At 45.1% G+C, this 25,024-nt stretch overlaps 2 protein-coding genes across 6 annotated transcripts in view; one reads left to right on the top strand and one right to left on the bottom strand.

Moving 5' to 3' along the window:
• Positions 1 to 24,746, bottom strand: part of LOC110536106 (WSC domain-containing protein 2) — a 134,481-nt gene extending 109,735 nt beyond the window's left edge. The window contains exons 1-2 of one of the 5 annotated variants that reach the window (XM_036935965.1): positions 24,206 to 24,746; positions 23,836 to 23,852 (exon numbers count right to left, since the gene is read on the bottom strand). The gene's annotated coding sequence lies outside the window, so the exon portion shown is untranslated. Of the gene's footprint in view, positions 1 to 5,322; positions 6,003 to 23,835; positions 23,951 to 24,205 lie in introns of those variants that run through there. The other 4 variants (XM_036935964.1, XM_021621664.2, XM_021621665.2 and 1 more) reach the window with 4 other exon arrangements.
• LOC118937392 (proline-rich extensin-like protein EPR1) lies at positions 7,778 to 10,213 on the top strand. The gene has a single exon (XM_036936330.1). The coding sequence runs from the start codon at positions 7,778 to 7,780 to the stop codon at positions 10,211 to 10,213; it is 2,436 nt and encodes an 811-aa protein (XP_036792225.1).
• Positions 24,747 to 25,024: the final 278 nt, after the last annotated feature.

Below are 25,024 nucleotides of genomic sequence, written 5' to 3'. Positions count from 1 at the left end.
CAGTCTAACACTAGCTGTAGTAGTGTACAGTGTCTAACACTAGCTGTAGTAGGCTACAGTCTAACACTAGCTGTAGTAGGGTACAGTGTATAACACTAGCTGAGGTAGGGTACAGTCTAACACTAGCTGTAGTAGGGTACAGTCTAACACTAGCTGTAGTAGGGTACAGTATAACACTAGCTGTAGTAGGGTACAGTCTAACACTAGCTGTAGTCCGGTACAGTCTAACACTAGCTGTAGTAGGGTACAGTGTCTAACACTAGCTGTAGTAGGGTACAGTGTCTAACACTAGCTGTAGTAAGGTACAGTCTAACACTAGCTGTAGTAGGGTACAGTGTCTAACACTAGCTGTAGTAGGGTACAGTGTCTAACACTAGCTGTAGTAGGGTACAGTGTCTAACGCTAGCTGTAGTAGGGTACAGTCTAACACTAGCTGTAGTAGGGTACAGTGTCTAACACTAGCTGTAGTAGGGTACAGTCTAACACTAGCTGTAGTAGGGTACAGTGTCTAACACTAGCTGTAGTAGGGTACAGTCTAACACTAGCTGTAGTAGGGTACAGTGTCTAACACTAGCTGTAGTAGGCTACAGTCTAACACTAGCTGTAGTAGGGTACAGTGTATAACACTAGCTGAGGTAGGGTACAGTCTAACACTAGCTGTAGTAGGGTACAGTCTAACACTAGCTGTAGTAGGGTACAGTCTAACACTAGCTGTAGTAGGGTACAGTCTAACACTAGCTGTAGTACGGTACAGTCTAACACTAGCTGTAGTAGGGTACAGTGTCTAACACTAGCTGTAGTAGGGTACAGTGTCTAACACTAGCTGTAGTAAGGTACAGTCTAACACTAGCTGTAGTAGGGTACAGTGTCTAACACTAGCTGTAGTAGGGTACAGTGTCTAACACTAGCTGTAGTAGGGTACAGTGTCTAACACTAGCTGTAGTAGGGTACAGTCTAACACTAGCTGTAGTAGGGTACAATGTCTAACACTAGCTGTAGTAGGGTTACAGTGTCTAACACTAGCTGTAGTAGGGTTCAGTGTCTAACACTAGCTGTAGTAGGGTACAGTGTCTAACACTAGCTGTAGTAGGGTACAGTGTCTAACACTAGCTGTAGTAGGTTACAGTGTCTAACACTAGCTGTAGTAGGGTACAGTGTCTAACACTAGCTGTAGTAGGGTACAGTTTAAGACTAGCTGTAGTAGGGTACAGTGTCTAACACTAGCTGTAGTAGGGTACAGTCTAACACTAGCTGTAGTAGGGTACAGTCTAACACTAGCTGTAGTAGTGTACAGTGTCTAACACTAGCTGTAGTAGGCTACAGTCTAACACTAGCTGTAGTAGGGTACAGTGTATAACACTAGCTGAGGTAGGGTACAGTCTAACACTAGCTGTAGTAGGGTACAGTCTAACACTAGCTGTAGTAGGGTACAGTATAACACTAGCTGTAGTAGGGTACAGTCTAACACTAGCTGTAGTCCGGTACAGTCTAACACTAGCTGTAGTAGGGTACAGTGTCTAACACTAGCTGTAGTAGGGTAGAGTGTCTAACACTAGTTGTAGTACGGTACAGTCTAACACTATCTGTAGTAGGGTACAGTGTCTAACACTAGCTGTAGTAGGGTACAGTGTCTAACACTAGCTGTAGTAGGCTACAGTCTAACACTAGCTGTAGTAGGGTACAGTGTATAACACTAGCTGAGGTAGGGTACAGTCTAACACTAGCTGTAGTATGGTACAGTCTAACACTAGCTGTAGTAGGGTACAGTATAACACTAGCTGTAGTAGGGTACAGTCTAACACTAGCTGTAGTCCGGTACAGTCTAACACTAGCTGTAGTAGGGTACAGTGTCTAACACTAGCTGTAGTAGGGTAGAGTGTCTAACACTAGCTGTAGTAAGGTACAGTCTAACACTAGCTGTAGTAGGGTACAGTGTCTAACACTAGCTGTAGTAGGGTACAGTGTCTAACACTAGCTGTCGTAGGGTACAGTGTTTAACACTAGCTGTAGTAAGGTACAGTCTAACACTAGCTGTAGTAGGGTACAGTCTAACACTAGCTGTAGTAGGGTACAGTGTCTAACACTAGCTGTAGTAGGGTACAGTGTCTAACACTAGCTGTAGTAGGGTACAGTGTCTAAAACTAGCTGTAGTAGCGTACAGTGTCTAACACTAGCTGTAGTAGGGTACAGTGTCTAACACTAGCTGTAGTAGGGTACAGTGTCTAACACTAGCTGTAGTAGGGTACAGTCTAACACTAGCTGTAGTAGGGTACAGTGTCTAACACTAACTGTAGTAGGGTACAGTCTAACACTAACTGTAGTAGGGTACAGTGTCTAACACTAACTGTAGTAGGGTACAGTGTCTAACACTAGCTGTAGTAGGGTACAGTGTCTAACGCTAGCTGTAGTAGGGTACAGTCTAACACTAGCTGTAGTAGGGTACAGTCTAACACTAGCTGTAGTAGGGTACAGTCTAACACTAGCTGTTGTAGGGTACAGTCTAACACTAGCTGTAGTAGGGTAGAGTCTAACACTAGCTGTAGTAGGGTACAGTGTCTAATACTAGCTGTAGTACGGTACAGTCTAACACTAGCTGTAGTAGGGTACATTATCTAACACTAGCTGTAGTAGGGCACAGTCTAACAGTAGCTGTAGTAGGGTACAATCTAACACTAGCTGTAGTAGGGTACAGTGTCTAACACTAGCTGTAGTAGGCTACAGTCTAACACTAGCTGTAGTAGGGTACAGTGTATATAGCACTAGCTGTAGTAGGGTACAGTCTAACACTAGCTGTAGTAGGGTACAGTGTCTAACACTAGCTGTAGTAGGCTACAGCCTAACACTAGCTGTAGTAGGGTACAGTGTCTAACACTAGCTGTAGTAGGCTACAGTCTAACACTAGCTGTAGTAGGGTACAGTGTCTAACACTAGCTGTAGTAGGGTACAGTCTAACACTAGCTGTAGAAGGGTACAGTTTCTAACACTAACTGCAGTAGGGTACAGTGTCTAACACTAACTGTAGTAGGGTACAGTGTCTAACACTAGCTGTAGTAGGGTACAGTGTCTAACGCTAGCTGTAGTAGGGTACAGTCTAACACTAGCTGTAGTAGTGTACAGTGTCTAACACTAGCTGTAGTAGGGTACAGTCTAACACTAACTGTAGTAGGGTACAGTGTCTAACACTAACTGTAGTAGGGTACAGTGTCTAACACTAGCTGTAGTAGGGTACATTGTCTAACTTTAGCTGTAGTAGGGTACAGTGTCTAATACTAGCTGTAGTAGGGTACAGTGTCTAACGCTAGCTGTAGTAGGGTACAGTCTAACACTAGCTGTAGTAGGGTACAGTCTAACACTAGCTGTAGTAGGGTACAGTGTCTAACACTAGATGTAGTAGGGTACAGTCTAACACTAGCTGTAGTAGGGTACAGTGTATAACACTAGCTGTAGTAGGGTACAGTCTAACACTAGCTGTAGTAGGGTACAGTCTAACACTAGCTGTAGTAGGGTACAGTCTAACACTAGTTGTAGTAGGGTACAGTCTAACACTAGCTGTAGTATGGTACAGTGTCTAACACTAGCTGTAGTAGGCTACAGTCTAACACTAGCTGTAGTAGGGTACAGTGTCTAACACTAGCTGTAGTAGTGTACAGTGTCTAACACTAGCTGTAGTAGGGCACAGTCTAACACTAGCTGTAGTAGGGTACAGTCTAACACTAGCTGTTGTACGGTACAGTGTCTAATACTAGCATTAGTAGGGTACAGTCTAACACTAGCTGTAGTAGGGTACAGTGTCTAACACTAGCTGTAGTAGGGTACAGTCTAACACTAGCTGTAGTAGGGTACAGTCTAACACTAGCTGTAGTAGGGTACAGCGTCTAACACTAGCTGTAGTAGGGTACAGTGTCTAACACTAGCTGTAGTAGGGTACAGTGTCTAACACTAGCTGTAGTAGGGCACAGTGTCTAACACTAGCTGTATTTGTGTCTCACAAACTACCCAGAGGCAGTGCTGAAATTACCACAAGACAGTGAACAGCAGCCAGACAATAGATATATTGAACACCAGTCATAGTTTGAATACCTACAACTCTTCAGATGAGCCATAATTGTCAACATCTGTCTATGGGAGAGAGATACAGTATATAGCCTATAGAGATTGGGTGGAAGATACAGTGCTGTTCTGACTGTGAAAGTATTCAACACCTCTCTTGGTGAGGTTTGCAAATAAATGTTATTTACTGCTACCAAGGGAAGGAGGGAAACAAAAATAGACATGTTAGACGGGTGGAAAATGACGGATGTGCATTACGCAAAATCACATTTCGAACATTTGTAAACAAGTGAATTCTTACACAGTTGCACGCATTGAAGTGGCAGATCCCAATAATTCCCCTGTATTTGGCACAAAAGGATGGGGTTTTAGGTCAGCCATATAAAGCTTAGAAATTAAGCTTATGGATGGCAGGGAAAAGGCTCATTGTAATCCTTAAAATACTCAATGGACCATTAAGCTCATTGGTGTCCTTTTTACAGTGAAAGAGAAGAGGTAAATAAAAGACCCCCAAAATAATGTAATTCTATACTGTAGCAACTGGGCCTGTACAGTAGCCTTAGCTGAGTGTGGTGTAATGTAGTCACTACATTGGTGATGAGAACCATTTTCTGAACATATGGTGCCATGGAAACTACAGAGTACAAAGAAATGGGCAGAAAGGGATAATAGCTTTCCTTTGATTATGGAAAGTGCCCAAGAGCAGTGAGGTGCAATTAAGCAAATCAAAATTGGACTGTACAGGTTCCACCTAGCATTTCCACAAAAGCTGAATCAGCTTTCTTTTTGTTCCACAGGACAATAAGCTGTGTGAAACATAATCTATCCATGAAGCTTTCCGCTTTAGAGAGAGAGGGAGGGAAGGAAGAAAGGAGTGAGAGAGAGAGAAATAGGGAGCGTGTGTGAGTGAGAAAGGGACAGAGAGAATGAATAAAACAGTGCAGCAGCCCCTTCACCTTTACAGGTTGAGAGGAACCAAAACCAGAGAAGGAGCCATTGATGGGCCCAACAGAGGAGGTTCTGTCATCCTGTCCTCCTTACCCATGTGTCACCCATACCTCAGATTCCTCAACTCCTCTGAACCTCTGGCCCCCCACGCAGTCTCTCCACCCAGCCCACCCAGCACTCTGTCCGGTAGCCATAGACAGACATTTGAAAAACAATTGAGTGAATTGGCCCTCTCTGATGGCTCCCTAAAATAAGTAATTATGTGCAATACTGCTGAATGGGGAAGCTCTGTCAATGGGAGATCAAAAGATGTCTTCCACTCACCAGCCTGAACAAAGCGATCATTCAGGGCCCACAGAATATCTGTATTTCTCCTCTGGCTGGAAATGCTGCTCCTTGGTTCCAGCGTTCCCACTCGCAGGATCCCGTGGCTTTAATTACGAAATAAATCTCATAGCTACGGCGCTGGTCCAATGAATGTTTTTATTTTCTAACCCAACGGCATGAAATTATTACATTGTCTTAACCTGTATATTTTCAACCTAGCCAGAGAGGGGGAGGCAACTCCCACTCTCTCCCAGCTCCTACATTACACCATATCTCACATCAGTCTTCCTGCCCTTTGACTCAGATCTGAATCTATTCCAGGAAAAGATTAGCATCTCAGCAAAGCGTGCCAGCCTGAAACAGGACACCGCAGACTGGCTCCTTTTCACCAGCAAGGCAGGCAGACACAGAGAGCGAGAGAGAGAGGGAGAGAGAGAGAGAGAGACATGTTGTTGTGGAATAAATACTAAATTACCATTACTTCCTTGATAGCAGATTCACTTCGTGTGAGAGGCTCATTACTCAACATGTTCCATACTATCTGATACAGCTTTGTACATACTGTATCCAAAACCATACTATCTGATACAGCTTTGTACATACTGTACCCAAAACCATACTATCTAATACAGCTTTGTACATACTGTACCCAAAACCATACTATCTGATACAGCTTTGTACATACCGTGCCCAAAACCATACTATCTAATACAGCTTTGTACATACTGTACCCAAAACCATACTATCTAATACAGCATTGTACATACTGTACCCAAAACCATACTATCTAATACATCTTTGTACACACTGTACCCAAAACCAAATCACTTGTGGCCTGATCATAGATTCCAAACAGACTGAGAACAGAACCTGTAACTAATGCTGTAAATTTTGTTACTAATCCAACATCCTGGCCAGTCATTACTCCACACCACCATTCACACCAGCCTTACCTTCACTCTACTTAGCAAGCTAATCAGACGGCAACAAACACATTGATCCAATCAGAGCCTGCTGCTATTGACTGAGTGGGAGAAAGAGATGTTGGTGTATTTACAAGCAAACCAATGTGACGGTGCTCAATGCATGTCAAGTAATGGTAAGTTGAAAGAGCTTGTGCTGTACAGTACCTGTGGTTTTACCTGTACCTGTGGTTTTACCTGTACCTGTGGTTTTACCTGTATGTATGATTTTACCTGTACCTGCGGTTTTATTATCTCTTCATTTGGCTATATTGTCTCTTCTGGCATGTTCTTTTGAATGCAGATTTCAGATTTTAGAAATGACGGAGTGCACCTTTGGATGAAATTCAAATGTGAAAACCTGAATGACAAACTGAAACCTGACTTCACCAGCAGCCAAGGATACCCTAAAGCCCAGATTCAGATAAAGAGCCAAGCAGCCAGCTCGCATATGGGCTCACCTGACCTCTGACTCCTGTTTATCTAAATATAATAGCGGTTTATTTCTGGACAGAATTAGTCACCAAACCCCCATCCTGTCCTGTCCATTGGCACACACACACACACACACACACACACACACACACACACACACCGTAGATAATGTCAAGAAGGTGGCATGAGCAGGTTTCAGATGGACGGTAGTTGAATCTGAATTGTGTAAAACGTTAACCTGCTTCCCCTTGTGGAAAAAACACATGATTTTCACATGTGATCACATGTGGAGTTAATGTGATAGCATGTGACAACATGTAAAGCAACATGCTGCAGTAGTTTATGTGTCGGAGGGCTAGGGTCAGTCTGTTATATCTGGAGTATTTCTCCTGTCTTATCCGGTGTCCTGTGTGAATTTATGTATGCTCTCTCTAATTCTCTCTCTCTTTTTCTCTCTTTCTCTCTTTCTTTCTTTCTCTCTCTCTCTCGGAGGATCTGAGCCCTAGGACCATGCCTCAGGACTACCTGGCCTGATGACTCCTTGCTGTCCCCAGTCCACCTGGCCGTGCTGCTGCTACAGTTTCAACTGTTCTGCCTGCGGCTATGGAACCCTGACCTGTCCCAGACCTGCTGTTTTCAACTCTCTAGAGACAACAGGAGCAGTAGAGATACTCTGAATGATCGGCTATGAAAAGCCAACTGACATTTACTCCTGAGGTGCTGACCTGTTGCACCTTCGACAACCACTGTGATTATTATTATTTGACCCTGCTGGTCATTTATGAACATTTGAACATCTTGTCCATGCCAGAAGATGACTGGCCACCCCTCATAGCCTGGTTCCTCTCTAGGTTTCTTTCTATGTTCTGGCCTTTCTAAGGAGTTTTTCCTAGCCACCGTGCTTCTACACCTGCATTGCTTGCTGTTTGGGGTTTTTGGCTGGATTTCTGTACGGCACTTTGTGACATAAGCTGATGTAAGAAGGGCTTTATAAATAAATGTGATTGATTGATTGATAACATGAAACTAAACATGTGAAGTGTTCCATGTTTCACATGGTTTCCACCATCCCCCGTCCACCATCCCCCGTCCACCATCCACCGTCCCTCACCCCCGTCCGCCATCCCCCGTCCCTCACCACCGTCCACCATCCCCCGTCCACCATCCCCCGTCCACCATCCCCGTCCACCATCCACCGTCCCTCACTCCCGTCCCTCACCCCCGTCCACCATCCACCGTCCCTCACCCCCGTCCATCATCCCCCGTCCACCATCCACCGTCCCTCACCCCTGTCCCTCACCCCCGTCCCTCACCCCCGTCCACCATCCACCGTCCCTGACCCCCGTCCCTCACCCCCGTCCACCATCCACCGTCCCTCACCCCCGTCTCTCACCCCCGTCCACCATCCCCCGTCCCTCACCCCTGTCTCTCACCCCCGTCCACCATCCCCCGTCCCTCACCCCCGTCTCTCACCCCCGTCCACCATCCCCCGTCCCTCACCCCCGTCTCTCACCCCCGTCCACCATCCCCCGTCCCTCACCCCCGTCTCTCACCCCCGTCCACCATCCCCCGTCCCTCACCCCCGTCTCTCACCCCCGTCCACCATCCCCCGTCCCTCACCCCCGTCTCTCACCCCCGTCCACCATCCCCCGTCCCTCACCCCCGTCTCTCACCCCGTCCACCATCCCCCGTCCCTCACCCCCGTCTCTCACCCCCGTCCACCATCCCCCGTCCACCATCCCCCGTCCACCGTCCACCATCCCCCGTCCCTCACCCCCGTCCACCATCCCCGTCCCTCACCCCCGTCCACCATCCCCGTCCACCATCCCCCGTCCACCATCCACCATCTCTCACCCCCGTCCCTCACCCCCGTCTACCATCCACCGTCCCTCACCCCCGTCCACCATCCCCCGTCCACCATCCACCGTCCCTCACCCCCATCCACCATCCCCCGTCCCTCACCCCCGTCCACCATCCCCCGTCCACCATCCCCCGTCCCTCACCCCCATCCACCATCCCCCGTCCACCATCCCCCGTCCCTCACCCCCGTCCACCATCCCCCATCCCTCACCCCCGTCCACCATCCCCAATCCACCATCCCCCGTCCACCATCCCCCGTCCACCGTCCACCATCCCCCGTCCCTCACCCCCGTCCACCATCCCCCGTCCCTCACCCCCGTCCACCATCCCCCGTCCTTCACCCCCATCCCTCACCCCCGTCCACCATCCCCCGTCCCTCACCCCCGTCTCTCACCCCCGTCCACCATCCCCCGTCCCTCACCCCCGTCTCTCACCCCCGTCCACCATCCCCCGTCCCTCACCCCCGTCTCTCACCCCCGTCCACCATCCCCCGTCCCTCACCCCCGTCTCTCACCCCGTCCACCATCCCCCGTCCCTCACCCCTGTCTCTCACCCCCGTCCACCATCCCCCGTCCACCATCCCCCGTCCACCGTCCACCATCCCCCGTCCACCATCCCCCGTCCCTCACCCCCGTCCACCATCCCCCGTCCACCATCCCCGTCCCTCACCCCCGTCCACCATCCCCGTCCACCATCCCCCGTCCACCATCCCCGTCCACCATCCCCCGTCCACCATCCACCATCTCTCACCCCCTTCCCTCACCCCCGTCTACCATCCACCGTCCCTCACCCCCGTCCACCATCCCCCATCCACCATCCACCGTCCCTCACCCCCATCCACCATCCCCCGTCCCTCACCCCCGTCCACCATCCCCCGTCCCTCACCCCCATCCACCATCCCCCGTCCACCATCCCCCGTCCCTCACCCCCGTCCACCATCCCCCATCCCTCACCCCCGTCCACCATCCCCAATCCACCATCACCCGTCCACCATCCCCCGTCCACCGTCCACCATCCCCCGTCCACCATCCCCCGTCCCTCACCCCCGTCCACCATCCCCCGTCCCTCACCCCCGTCCACCATCCCCCGTCCTTCACCCCCATCCCTCACCCCCGTCCACCATCCCCGTCCACCGTCCACCATCCCCCGTCCACCATCCCCCGTCCCTCACCCCCGTCCACCATCCCCCGTCCCTCACCCCCATCCCTCACCCCCGTCCACCATCCCCCGTCCACCGTCCACCATCCCCCGTCCACCATCCCCCGTCCCTCACCCCCGTCCACCATCCCCCGTCCCTCACCCCCATCCCTCACCCCCGTCCACCATCCCCCGTCCCTCACCCCCATCCACCATCCCCCGTCCCTCACCCCCATCCCTCACCCCCGTCCACCATCCCCCGTCCCTCAACACCGTCCACCATCCCCCGTCCCTTACCCCCATCCACCATCCCCCGTCCCTCACCCCCATCCACCATCCCTCGTCTCTCACCCCCATCCCTCACCCCCGTCCACCATCCGGCAAAGCCGTCTTCTCCTTTTAGCATCAACACCTCAGCTACAGGGAGCATAATGAGATTCCACATGAACAAAACAGCCTCTCTGAGCTCCCGCACCAGCATGATGATGGAATGATAATTCTTTACCTTTGCCTTATCAAGAGTAGGATGTCTAATGACCTTAACCTTTAGGTGCTTCCTACTGAACATTAACGTCTATGTCTATTAACGTCTATTAATGTCTAATATCTCCCCTTTCAACATTCAATATGCAATACTCCTCCTCTTGGCTGTGTGACAATGTCTCAAGGCCAATTCAGATAGGATGACGCATGATTAGGGGGGAACAGAAAGTTGTCTGTCTGCCAGTCTGACTCTAGACCAGGATGTGCTTATACCGTGAGGGGCTCAAGGAACAAACAGTTTCTTGTTTTAACAGCCTGGGAGTCTAATGAAACTAAAAGGCACATTCAAATTGGCACATTTCACTATGCAGCAGAACATGGCTGCATATTATACTGTACTGTACATAAGACGTCGACCGATTATGATTTTTCAACGCCGATACCAATTATTGGAGGACCAAAAAATCTGATACCGATTAATTGGACGATTATATATATATATATATATATATATATATATATATATATATATATATATATATATATATTTGTAACAATGACAGTTACAACAATCCTGAATGAACAATGAACATTTATTTGAACTCAGAACATGAGAACATATGAAAGCTGGTGGTTTCTTTTAAAATGAGTCTTCAATATTCCCAGGTAAGAAGTTTTAGGTTGTAGTTATTATAGGACTATTACTCTCTATACCATTTGTATTTCATATACCTTTGACTATTGGATGTTCTAATACTAAAGTTCTAAGGTACTTTAGTATTGCCAGCCTAATCTCTGGAGTTGATAGGCTTGAAGTCATAAACAGCTGCTGGCAAACGCAGTAAAGTGCTGTTTGAATGAATGCTTACGGGCCTGCTGCTGCCTACCACCGCTCAGCCAGACTGCACTATCAAATCATAGACTTAATTATAATATAATAACACACAGAAATACGAGCCTTAGATCATTAATATGGTCAAATCCATATTATTTCGAAAACAAAACGTTTATTCTTTCAGTGAAATACAGAACCGTTCTGTATTTTATCTAACGGGTGGCATCCGTAAGTGTAAATATTGCTGTTACATTGTACAACCTTCAATGTCATGTCATAATTACGTAAAATTCGGTCAAATTAGTTCGCAACGAGCCAGGAGGCCCAAACTGCTGCATATACCCTGACTCTGCGTGCAATGAACGCAAGAGAAGTGACACAATTTCCCTAGTTTAATATTGCCCGCTAACCTGAATTTCTTTTAACTAAATATGCAGGTTTAAAAATACATAGTTCTGTGTATTGATTTTAAGAAAGGTATTGATGTTTATGGTTAGGTATATTCGTGCAACGATTGTACTTTTTCGCAAATGCGCTTTTGTTAAATCATCCCCCATTTGACGAAATTGGCTGTCTTTGTTAGGAAACACAGTTCGCAACGAGCCAGGCGGCCCAAACTGCTGCATATACCCTGACTCTGTCGCACAGAACGCAAGAGAAGTGGCACAATTTCCCTAGTTAAAATACATTCATGTTAGCAGGCAATATTAACTAAATATGCAGGTTTAAAAATATATACTTGTGTATTGATTTTAAGAAATCAATGATTTTAAGAAATCAATACATACCTTGGCTCCTTGCTGCACTTGCATAACAGGTAGTCAGCCTGCCACGCAGTCTCCTCGTGGAGTGCAATGTAATCGGCCGTGATCGGTGTCCAAAAATGCTGATTACTGATTGTTATGAAAACTTGAAATCGTCCCTAATTAATCGGCCATTCCGATTAATCGGTCGACCTCTACTGTACATGTATCATTAGCAAGAGCAGAGATTTACTGAGCTACATTTCAGATTTCCAAATAGTCTTTCATTGTAGACTGCTTTTAAGGCATCATTTTCTATTCAGAAAGCATTTCTAGGTGCAGAAAGCTCAATGTCCTCACAATGTCCATAGACTCTACACTCTGTTTCTAGTTCTCCTCAGGAAAACCTGAACAGCCTGGTGACTATTTTGAGCCATGGAGATTGAGCAGACTCCAGAGGCCTTGTCCTGAACCTTAGCACACCAAGAGAGGGTATGATGAGGATGGGAAGAGAAGCGTGTGAACCTGCTTCTCACCCTGATGAACACTGCTTTACCACTGCAGTGGATCGCCTCCGAAAGCCCAGGGCACTTCGTCTTTTCATCAGAGCTCTGCAACAGTGAGCAGTCATGTCAGGCAGTGGCCAGGACCCACAGGGCTGGATGTACTTGTTTTGGGGAAGAGAGAGGGTGATGGGGTGGTGTGGGGTAAGGTTGGGGTTGAGAGTTCCGTGAGCATGCCTCCTCTTGCGGAACGGCCAATGAACCATGGGCCTACTCATCACGCCAATCTGCCTGAAAAGGCTGAGTAGCACCGGCAGCCAGATATCATCACAGCCACATTAATTAAAGAGGGGCCATCGTTAGAGGGAGTCCCAGTTGCTCACTGCTGTTTCTATTTCTGGAAGACTGATGTTGTTGTTATTGTTGATGCTCTTTTTGCCTCTTCACTCAGACAGGAAGGAAGAAGCTAATGAAGGTGTGTAGCCCTAAAGTGTTGATGGATAATGAAGAGGAGCATGGTGAAATCTACTGTAACCTCAATCTCCTATCCAACAGTGGAGGTTAAGAATTTTTTTAAAGTGCATTCCTGTTGCACATCACTAATTAGTGATTCCAGATTCTTAGTAAACTGATTAAACAAAAGGAAAAGGTGCAACTCTGTTAAGAATCAGTATCATTGCTTTTTAGGTCTCAGAATGCACTGCCTTTTGTGTCCATGCAATCAGAATATCACATGACATGAGACTGAGGAAAAGGAAATCAAGGAACTGCAGCTTTTGTATTTTATGGGGAGGTATACATGTGTTGTGTGTCCAGTGGAGAGTGATGTGATATGAGTGTGTGCTGCTGCCGCAGAAGGGAGAATACGTGCAGCTGGGCTGCAGACAGTATGACAGCTGCCGAGACGTGCTCTGGGCTCACAGGACTGAGGAAGCCTCTGTACTGCAGCCTCTCACTCACAGGATGAATAAAATATGAAGTGCACAAAGCACTCAAGTCCCAGCTGAAATGGAGAGAGGGAGAGATTCTCTCTCATTCTCTCTCTCCTTCTCAGGGGAAGTGGCCATGCAGAGTTGTAGTAGAGACTTGGAGGAAAATATAATAAAACTGATGAAGAGGAAGAGAGAAAAGAGGGGGGTAGAGGAAGGCAAGGAGGAAATTGTATGAGCCATGAAGGTTGCTAAGGGAAAATAGTAGTAATACATCCTAATTCAAACATTGCTTTAAATATGGGTACGATGAGAGGAGAGTAGTGTATTCAGGGGCAAGCACTTTGCCCCTGAATACACACCATGCATGCCAACACACATATTTTATACACAGCTTCCTCCGTCTGGGTTGAGGGCTGTATTCAACAGAATAATAGTATAACACCCACTTAGGATTTGAAGCATCATTCATCTACAGAAGTCACACAGCCTTTTCCCAGCCTAGGTACAATCATACCAGCAACACTTGAGGTTATGTTCTCCATGAATAACTCATAGCTACATACTGTAGTAGCAGCAATATAGCATTCCCAACCCTGGCCTCAATCTAACCTTTCAGCAAGACCTTGTTTACGTCCATGTGGCTGCATGGGGAAATGTTTCCACCGGGGAGTCAGTGAGGGACTGAGTGAGCTGAGTCCTCCTCAGGCACATCTATAAGAGACCTGGTACTGACACATGCTGTCAACACAGAGTAGACACAGGATATAATGGGAGCTGACATGGCATGGGCCCTGCCACGTGGATGACCAGGCACTGTGTAATAATGTGACACCACACATCTCACCAGACCTATGTGACTTCACTGACAGATGGAGAATGAATGAGCGTGCTTACTGCTTATCACCAGACTAGAAACAATGCCAGGCTAATACTTAAAAGGTCCAATGCAGATGTTTTTATCTCAATATCAAATCATTTCTGGGTAACAATTAAGTACCTTACTGTGATTGTTTTAAACATTTAAAAAAAAAAAAAGCTTCTTAGCAAAGAGCAATTTATCAAGCAAGAATTTTGCTAAGACTGTCTGAGAGTGGTCCTAGTGGCCGGAGAAAACCTAAAACTAGCTGTTACTGGCAGAGAGGTTTGGCTCTCTTTCTTATTGGTCTATTAACTAATTTACCATCTGGTGATGTCACCAGGCAGGCTAAAACTCCATCCCACCAAAGCAGACTGACATTTCAGGCAACCCTTTCAAACAGCTCTTACACTAAAACGACATTATCATCATTTCACAGTATTATTCCAATCTCCTAGTGTAGAACTATATATTAAAGACAGGAAATCATGTTTTTGACTGTACTGGGTCTTTAAGACATCCTATTTGATGCTTGTAGGGCAGGAGCCAACTCTTTGAATTAAAACATTGTAGAACGGTAACAATTGCAGGTCTTATAGTAAAAAGACAGAGCTTGGCTACTGCATTACATTACATTACAAAATCCTAGTCATGAAGAGCAGAAAACATATTGTAAGAACAGTTAAGGTTCATCCTTCATGTAATTGTTCCCAACGGTGCATAACCAACTGTGGGCCCCTCATTAGTACTCGTTTAACCACTTATTCCATGATAATAGTTTTTTTCCTTGTGTTATTACTTTTCTACTATTTTTTTTCTCTCTCTCTACACTGTTGGGAAGGGATCGTAAGTAAGCATTTCATTGTTAGTCACCTGTTGGTTACGAAATGTGGAAAATAAAATTGGATTTTATTTGAATTACACAGCAGTAACAGGCCTGTTGTATGTAGCGACTTCTAGCAGGAACAGTGGGATGCACCCTGTGATTTTGCGAGGAACTTCACTTCACAGCATTCTGACAAATCTGCATGGCAGGTGTGACAGCCCAATTAGGGTCCACCAAGAAGAGGGGAGAGGAGAGGAGACCTGATAGGCTGCTGCCTCTCCCTGTAGACAGACAGACAGACCCACAGGGGATCTCTCCTCTCATATCCTTTATCAGACCAACAACTGGTGCTGCATTGGAGGGAGGAAGGAGCATTAAGATGAAATATCTCTTCCCTTTCCTCTTTTAAGTGAAGCCTGTCTGATTCTTCACAGAGCTTTCTGAATATGGGTTTGGATCCCGTGTGTCAGTCCATTTCCTATTTCCTACTGTCCCATGCAGTGCAGATTCACCATACATAACTAGGCCTTAAATTGGTAAACTAGATTATTGTGCAAGAAGATTGTTGTGAAGATTAGGTATGTGTAACTACAGACCATACTATAGTTGCATTCTTCTACCAGCAAGGTAAAGATCTGGGTAATATGTGCAACTTGTTAACCAAACAGAGCCTGAATTCATCAGTCAGAAACTGTAGCTCAAAACAAAAAGATAAATTATGAAATAAATGCTGTGTTTATCTTTCTTCACACATGTTCCAACGCTCATCAGCCTAAGGAGGCATTAATTACTTTAATATGGGAATTAATTTGCAGAATGGAATATAATAGCGTGGAAATCTCCAGGCTTTGGAAGTTGTGTGTTAAATATCAATGGGGCTTTAGTTTAAGGCTCAGGATTAACCCAAGATAAATGGCTCTCTGAGTTACACACTGGCACCAGTAACTACATCTCTCTGCTTTAAGACGTGCTGAAAGTGGAACCAGAGAACTAAAAGGCTGTGTTTTAGGAGGATGGGTGTTGGCAGGTAGTGCCCTCTTGGTAAACCAGGAAGAGAAAACATGATCCAGTAGTTTGATGCATACAAAGGGTTGTTTGTGTATCAGCAACCAAGTTCAAGAATGAACAAGAGGGTCTGTTATTGTAGGTCAGCAATTACAGTTGGCTGATACTCTAATCCCTATGACTGGCCGTATCTCAAGGTCAGCCATTGACTACATAATGGACTATTCTTTCTCTCTTTTTCCCCTCCCTCTCTAATTCTCTAGTGTCCACACTCTTTCTCTCCGTCACACACATACACACACACCCCCCCACACACACACCCCCACACCCACACACACCCACACCTACACATAAGGGGAGAGTAGAGTAGTGTTAGATGTAGAGTTATTATTGATGAGGGAATCACGTGATTAGGCCTTGGGAAGGTTCTTCTACAGTGGCCAACGATCAGACCTAATCAGCCATTTTGGGTTAATAACCATGTGTGTGTCAGGGAAGAGCTTAATAGCATATGCGTTATCTACTTCAACTCTGCCAACTGAGAAGACCTGGTATCAACCTTTCAAAACCAGTTGATTGATAGATGATGTGAATGCTGGATATGATGAGCATACAGGTACTGGCCTGTTCTGTTGACTTCCTCTGCAATACAATAAATAAATGACTGACAAAGCCAACTGAATACATTTAAATCATCAAAACACAACATCAATTCAAGTTCAAGGATACAATAAGGACCGAGGGTATGACGGTATGAGCCCGCTGTTGATAACCACATTACAGTATATAAACAAGCCACCTCTAAACACAACCGGCATTATAGAGTGGATTCACACACTGACTAGCAATGTTACAGTAATGACCTTGGCTAATGACGGGACTGATGACAAGTCATCTCCTTGTTTCTGTGACGGTGCTGATAGTGGCCTGCCCTTTCTATGGCGTCCCGCAGTCATCCATGGCCATTGGGACGCCTTTAACACAGCTGAATCATCATCCTTCCTCCTCGGTGGGCAGACCCCACAGCTAATGGCCAGGCAGACACCGTTAGAGATTGTGGTTGCCGAATTTTCCATAACAACATGTTAACAGTGACAGACTCTACAGCGTGCAGGGAAACACACTGGTGATTCACTGACAGCTGCATCCCAGCATGCTGAACCCCCCAGCCACCCACACACACACCAGTACCAGCCCACCACCACCTTCCTAAAACTGTACACAGGGTGCCTTGCTCTATGTGCTGTCTGCTGGAGGAGGCCCATCGGAGGAGTATTACTCTAAGTGGACAGGCCTGGGTTCACATCCTTCCGAGAGGAACATCTGTCCACAGGCTGGCTCTTAAAACTCCTCAAGAATAACAACATCAGCATAAACAAAACATGAAAGTGTTCGATGAGGATGAAGTGAATGGAATGCATAACAGCGACATACACACAAACACATGTAACTATATAAGCACGCACACACACCCACACTCGTGCACACACACAATGTCAATGTTATACCCAATTAGGACATCATCTTTATACTTAAGTCTCATATTTGAGGGCTTTCCCATAGTCTGGCCTTTCTCCACACAATGTTAATATACCATTTTCAGGCAGTTATTACTTGAGTATTATTTACAGAAAAATCGCACTGTTACAGAATATCCCGGTCTGAGCAAAAAATCTGTCTGAGATATGAACACAGCAAAGCCAACCCTCCTTGGGCCTTCCCAGGAACTGATCAAAGAGTCTTGCAGATAATCCCCACTCCAAAATCATCTTGTCCTTTAAGGAAATATTAGCAGAAAAATAGAGCATTTTCCTCTGTGCCACAAAGGAGAACATGAAACATATAGTCATACTTACTTATACTAGAAACAATCACAGAGCTGTAAGTGTACGTATATGTTTCTGTCATTTCCCTCAGAAAAACATATGACTGAGCCATCACTATATACATATAAGTCCTGTGTCTCACTGTTTATAGAGGTCATAGATGAGACAATGCCTAATTAACCTGTCTGAATTTGGAGGCTTTATACTGTTTGCATTGAGCTGATGGGCGTGTATCATTCACTGTTCTTTACTTCAACCCCTGATTCAACTCCTTATAACTGACAGGTCAGAGATCTGCTGTTCTGTCTGTCTATGATTATTCCTTGTCTGAAACATTCAGCCTTCTTCTGCTCCAAAACAGCATTTGACAATGAGTACAGAAAACCATCAACTCCCTCTGTCTAATGTACAATTTCACTGAGACACTGCACTGACGAAGCCCAGGGAACAGTGAGGAGCCATTGTCCACATGCCAGAGCTTAAGCACTCAACACTGATTCTCAGTTTTTTATAGCCAGGCTATTTCTGTATACACTCTAATGAGAATCTTGGCATCCATTCATGATGATGAAATATCGATAGAGAGAGCACATCATCAAACATACATACAGTAAAGTACAGTGCCTCCCCATAAAGCAGCAGGGTTCAGAGGGCTTCAATGCTATGACAAGCTCAGACATGGATGTTCTCCTTCAAGTCAGCTCCCCTGGTTAACTTCACAGACCAGAGCCACTGGTTCCAATCCATGAGGAGTCGCTGAGAGGTCAACAAGAGGATAAATAGATAAGGAAGCAACATAAATGCTGAAGAAATTCAAAGCCTTCATCACTGTGATTCTGGACACTGTGCTGCTCTGGTCATGGCTCTGCAGAGGGCTGCATATCTGAGAGGCTTTAAAGTGCTCCATTGGGCTGGGTGCTAAGCCTGCTAGCAATAAACCCCTTTGAAATACTACAGGTAACTGTCGAAATAAAGGAAACACTGACATAAAGTGTCTTAATAGGGCGTTGGGCACCACGAGCCACCTGAACAGCTTCAATGCACCTTGGCATAGATTCTACAAGTGTCTGGAACTCTATTGGAGGAATGCGACACCATTCTTCCATGAGAAATTTGGTGTTTTGTTGATGGTGGTGGAAAAAACTGTCTCAGGTGCCGCTCCAGAATTTCCCAAAAGTGTTAAATTGGGTTGAGATCTGGTGACTGAGACACACCCTTTAAGCACCCTATGATTCTTTGAGAGCCCTCTTTCAAAGTCACTGGGATCTCTTCTTCTAGCCATGGTAGCCAAAACAATGGGAAACTGGGAGTTTTTATACATGACCCAAAGCATGATGCGTAATTAACTCAGGGACTACACCTGTGTGGAATTTACTAAAGTGGTTCCTTTTTTTGGGCAGTTACCTTTATTTACATACTGTATTTTGAAAAAGTGTTCTTTGAAAGATTCTTGTAAGGTTGACAGGAATGAGCACCCACAACGAACGTGTCAGCTGCCCTGGTGTATAATTGGAATGAATGAATTCTCAGTATTCTCCTGAGAATGCTGAGAATTCAATCGTTTTGATAAGAACGAATGGGTAGTACTACAAAATACTGTACCATGCATCAGTTTTCCCCATGGTTAGATTTAACATTCCAATAACAGTCATTGAGAGCACCTGGCTGCCTCTTGTTCCAAGCTAACTGTGAGGGGGCTAGAGGAACATTATTTAGATATCCAGTTGCTGCTTGGCACAGCCTCACTCAGAATTGAATCCCCCTTGAGCGTTCATGTCACTAGCCTAGTCTGTCAGCTACAGTAAAGATAATGATGTTTTTTTAAATGTACGTAAAGTGTGAAGTATTTTGTTTGTAATGTATTTTTGGTTATATGTTGGACCCCAGTAAGACTAGCTGTCGTCGTTGGCGTCGACTAATGGGGATGCTAATAAATCAAATCAAAATGTAATTTCTCAAAATGTGTGACTTATAATTAATCCATCTGATTTAAAAGTAGAAGGTGTTGACACTTATATAATACACTGCTCAAAAAAATAAAGGGAACACTTAAACAACACAATGTAACTCCAAGTCAATCACACTTTTGTGAAATCAAACTGTCCACTTAGGAAGCAACACTGATTGACAATAAATTTCACATGCTGTTGTGCAAATGGAATAGACAACAGGTGGAAATTATAGGCATTTAGCAAGACACCCCCAATAAAGGAGTGGTTCTGCAGGTGGGGACCACAGACCACTTCTCAGTTCCTATGCTTCCTGGCTGATGTTTTGGTCACTTTTGAATGCTGGTGGTGCTTTCTACAACCCACACAAGTGGCTCAGTTAGTGCAGCTCATCCAGGATGGCACATCAATGCGAGCTGTGGCAAGAAGGTTTGCTGTGTCTGTCAGCGTAGTCACGAGCATGGAGGCGCTACCAGGAGACAGCTCAGTACATCAGGAGACGCGGAGGAGGCCGTAGGAGGGCAACAACCCAGCAGCAGGACCGCTACCTCCGCCTTTGTGCAAGGAGGAGCAGGAGGAGCACTGCCAGAGCCCTGCAAAATGACCTCCAGCAGGCCACAAATGTGCATGTGCCTGCTCAAATGGTCAGAAACAGACTCCATGAGGGTGGTATGAGGGCCCGACGTCCACAGGTGGGGGTTGTGCTTACAGCCCAACACCGTGCAGGATGTTTGGCATTTGCCAGAGAACAACAAGATTGGAAAATTCGCCACTGGCGCCCTGTGCTCTTCACAGATGAAAGCAGGTTCACACTGAGCACATGTGACAGACGTGACAGTCTGGAGACGCCGTGGAGAACGTTCTGCTGCCTGCAACATCCTCCAGCATGACCGGTTTGGTGGTGGGTCAGTCATGGTGTGGGGTGGCATTTCTTTGGGGGGCCGCACAGCCCTCCATGTGCTCGCCAGAGGTAGCCTGACTGCCATTAGGTACCGAGATGAGATCCTCAGACCCCTTGTGAGACCATATGCTGGTGTGGTTGGCCCTGGGTTCCTCCTAATGCAAGAGCCACCTCATGTGGCTGGAGTGTGTCAGCAGATCCTGCAAGAGGTAGGCATTGATGCTATGGACTGGCCCGCCCGCCCGCCTCATTTTGACTTGTTTTAAGGACATTACATCAAAGTTGGATCAGCCTGTAGTGTGGTTTTCCACTTTAATTTTGAGTGTGACTCCAAATCCAGACCTCCATGGGTTGACAAATTTGATTTCCATTGATCATTTTTGTGTGATTTTGTTGTCAGCACATTCAACTATGTAAATAAAAAAGTATTTAATAAGAATATTTCATTCATTCAGATCTAGGATGTGTTATTTTAGTGTTCCCTTTATTTTTTTTGAGCAGTGTACATACAACCTGCCATTAATAGCGGGTACTGGGTTTTATACCCTTTTATCTCGAGAGCGTGATGACAACGGGTATTTCCATGGAAAAGGACCCATGAGGAACAAATGTCAAATGAAAGCTAAGACTCTATATTTTTGGGAAATGAAGGCATAGATACATTTTTCAACCATTTTCCATCTTAAAAATTAGACATACATAAGTAAAGGCTTTGATTTATGGATGGAAAAGAGGTCTTAAAAAACATCAACAAGAAAAAGTCTTAAAGGGTATCAGAAATACATCAAAAGGCAATAATGTTGACGTAAACACCCCTGTCAACTAATACCAACACTTATATTTAGTTTTGGAGATATTGTTTACCTTCTGTAAGTTTAAGAAATATTGCCTCCAAAAAATTCTCATTTGTCATGAGCGACGATAATGAAAGTTCACAGAGGCAACATGTAAAGATAGACCTACCAATTAGTTATAGTGATTTTACAAAAAATGTCACACGACCAACACCGGACGTCCATAGACGTTGAAAAGTCGTTGAAATTTGGTCAGTCCACTCTGGCCTTCATGTTGACGTCCACAGATGGACTGGAATGGACCAAATCTGAACCTATCATAGACATATGTTTCCCAAGTTTAGATAGTACAGTACAATACAGTACATTGAGTAGAGTACAGTGCAATACAGTACATTGAGTAGAGTACAGTGCAATACAGTATATTGAGTAGAGCACAGTACAATGAAGGACAGTAAAGAAAAGTATAGTATAGTACAGTATATTGTACTGTATTCTGTACTGAACTATACTCTAGTTTACTGTACTGTACTGCACTGTACTAAACTCTACTCTGCATTGCTGTGCTGTATTCTACTGTGCTGTGCTGTATTCTACTGTGCCCTGCAATTCTCAGCTGTGATGTCCAAACTTGTGAAACAGAGAATGACATTCATATCCATAATTATGCATTTCTGTGTTGTACAGATCAGGGACCCATAATGTAATTTTGTTAACGGGTGTAAATTCACCCCACTTACTGTAGTTCAATAAACAAACTCAAGGTGCCATGTCATAGCTGACACCCCTATCTTTCTGCAGAGTGTTTGGAAAACGTGGTTACATAAAACCCTGAGGGGGATTTTACTGTAATTACATTTCCCAAGTAATGTATCCTTGTGCATAGAGTATCCTTGTGCATAGAGTCTCCTTGTGCATAGAGTCTCCTTGTGCATAGAGTCTCCTTGTGCATAGAGTATCCTTGTGCATAGAGTTGTATGGTTTGTTAAACTTTCAAATCAATGGTTTTTGTTTGTCATACATGTATGTTACCGTGGAATTGCCCATAGGCTACTGTACAATGGCAACAGTCCTAGCATTAATAACTGGGCATTTCAAGGCCTTGTTGTCATTTTACAGACTTGAGATATTGCTATTCTGTTATTCTGACCCAAGAAAGCTATTAAATGTGGGAATGTTTGCTTACCTCCAGTCCTTACTGAATAAATATGCTTCTGGAGAGCACCTGCTGACAGATGATGATGCTTCATGATAAATACCACTGAATATCACTTCAGTCAATTGCCCCATTACTGAGCTGCCACAAAGGAGAATAAATCTACAAACATATATCTAAGCATGTCATTAGCTCTAGTAACAGAACAACAGAGGGTGAAGGAAGTGAAAGAAGAAAGTCAGGAAGGCAGAGAGACAGGCAGGTCTCCTCTGCTCTCTGATGTGGATCTGCAAATCATTATGCTAGTTAAACATTAGCATGAGGGCTCTAAAGAAAGTCCAGCTACTTCACACTTTGGGTCAAGTGAGAGTGGCGATGTGTTGATTCAAGGCCCCAGGATATTTACATAAAGCCAGCCCTCCATAACAGGCAGGGGAATAATTACATGCAGCCTAGCTGAGCCACTGACTCGGCATGATGGCACACGCTGGGATGAGTTGGCTACTGGTGGAGACTAGGGCGCTCTCACATTTCCATTAGCACTTAAATAATCCAAATAAACCCTGCATGTATCACAAGGTGTTGTTGTGAGATCCACACTGTGTTCAGTGCTGGCAGTCACAAATTAAACAAATTGATCTTATTTGAGGTTGAGGTGAATCAGATAGATAGCATCACATACCAGTCCAAAATCAAATAACTTGCTAATGGGACTATTGTTTTACCCTCTTTCTGGGACTATTGTTATGACCTCTTTGTAATATATGTAGAACATATGCAAGAAAACGAATTAAATAAAACTATTCTTGCGTTTAGAGTCTGTTAAAATCAATAAAGCAGGCATCCTGGTCCGGTGATGGTAGGCCCATCTGTTATGTTTTCCATGTCAGCTCAGTGATAATGACTCTTTCCACCATTAACTACCAGTGATCATTTGTTTTTTACAATTTTTATTTAGTTTCCCATCAGCTGACGCCAATGGCGACAGCTAGTTATACTGGGGTCCGACACGTAACGGAAAAGACATTGCAAACAAAAGACTTTACAATTGACGTACATTAAGATGTAGTGTGTGTGTGTGTGTGTGTGTGTGTGTGTGTGTGTGTGTGCGTGTGTGTGTGTGTGTGTGTGTGTGTGTGTGTGTGTGTGTGTGTGCATGCATCTATCAGTTACACATACATGTAAGTACATGTAGTAAACACAACAAGTAGGTCTCTCACCACAACCTTCAGCAGGCTGCAAAAATAAGGGTCTACTTTTAATAAGCTATAGGCTGTAGGCTACATTCTGATGTTTGTATTACTTACATTTATGTCAGAGCCCACTGCAGCATACATAAAGATCCAAGGGGAGAGAAGAGGACCAATGATGAGTAGTGAACAAGTTGTATCACTGCATGGGGTTTGCTGAAATTACACTACACTGTCTGAAAGTCAACAATTGTGATGGGGGCACATTTCTCAGATATTATACTGTAGAAACCAGCTGATAGAACCAGATTTGATACATTAGAAATCTGCTGATAGACGTTATAGAGTACAATACATTTACATGTAAATGTTTATCTGCTTATAGAAAACGCCCATAATAGCCTACAATTTCATATCTGGCAAAAAATTATAATTGTTTGACAACTTTCATTTAAATAAATAAAATGTGATAAGGAGCATAACCTACCTCAAATAGGAGTCATAAGAGAGTAATCCAAGGGAGAGTCGAATACAATCCGTTACCGCATATACGGAAATATTTGTCTGAACCTAATGGAAAGACGCAACTCTGAAATAAGAATCGGTCTGATACAGCTCTTATTCACAATCTTGGCTCCTCACAAAATGAAGAGTATAGATCCAGTGGTAGTCTAAATGTTGCGATAGGGTTTCTAATTTATGTATTCACCATAACGTCCGTGCGTCTGTCCTCTGTCACTGCGATTCTCAATCCCGTTACAAACCAATCTCTGTCTAGTTCAATACAGCATTCTGTGGATGCTGCCACAAGCTTATTTACAAGGACAGAATAAGGCAGAATAGCATATGGTCCTTGAAGCAAACTCAATTATGTTGATGACGGTACGCAGGAGACGATCATTTCCGTACCCCGTAATCTGCTGTTAGGTCAAAGTCGGTATGATGCAGCCAGCGTGTCACGGTGAGGCGACTTGTCTCTCTGTGTCCAGAGTGCCTGTCAAACAGCCCTGCGGGTCGTGCACACCACAGCGGTAACCTGCGCTCTGCGCTCCACACAGGCCGACAGCACTGCCTACTGTATTTAAAGAGACACAGCATAAAAGACGCGCAACCAAGGGCGCAGTGACTGTGGATTTCCATATATGAAACATTATAAACCATATAGGCCACCCTACACGTCAAACGAATCATGGTACATTTATCCTACAGTTTGAGCTATGTATGTACGTTTGTGTCTTGAATGAATTATATGGGGCAGGGGCAGGTCTGAGCATGGTCACCTTGACAAGATGACAGATTAGCTTCG

This window comes from Oncorhynchus mykiss, chromosome 11 (genome assembly GCF_013265735.2).
Source record: "Oncorhynchus mykiss isolate Arlee chromosome 11, USDA_OmykA_1.1, whole genome shotgun sequence".
Taxonomy (NCBI): domain Eukaryota; kingdom Metazoa; phylum Chordata; class Actinopteri; order Salmoniformes; family Salmonidae; genus Oncorhynchus; species Oncorhynchus mykiss.
The sequence above is the reverse complement of the archived record's forward strand: the minus strand, read 5'-3'. Positions and strand labels throughout refer to the sequence as shown.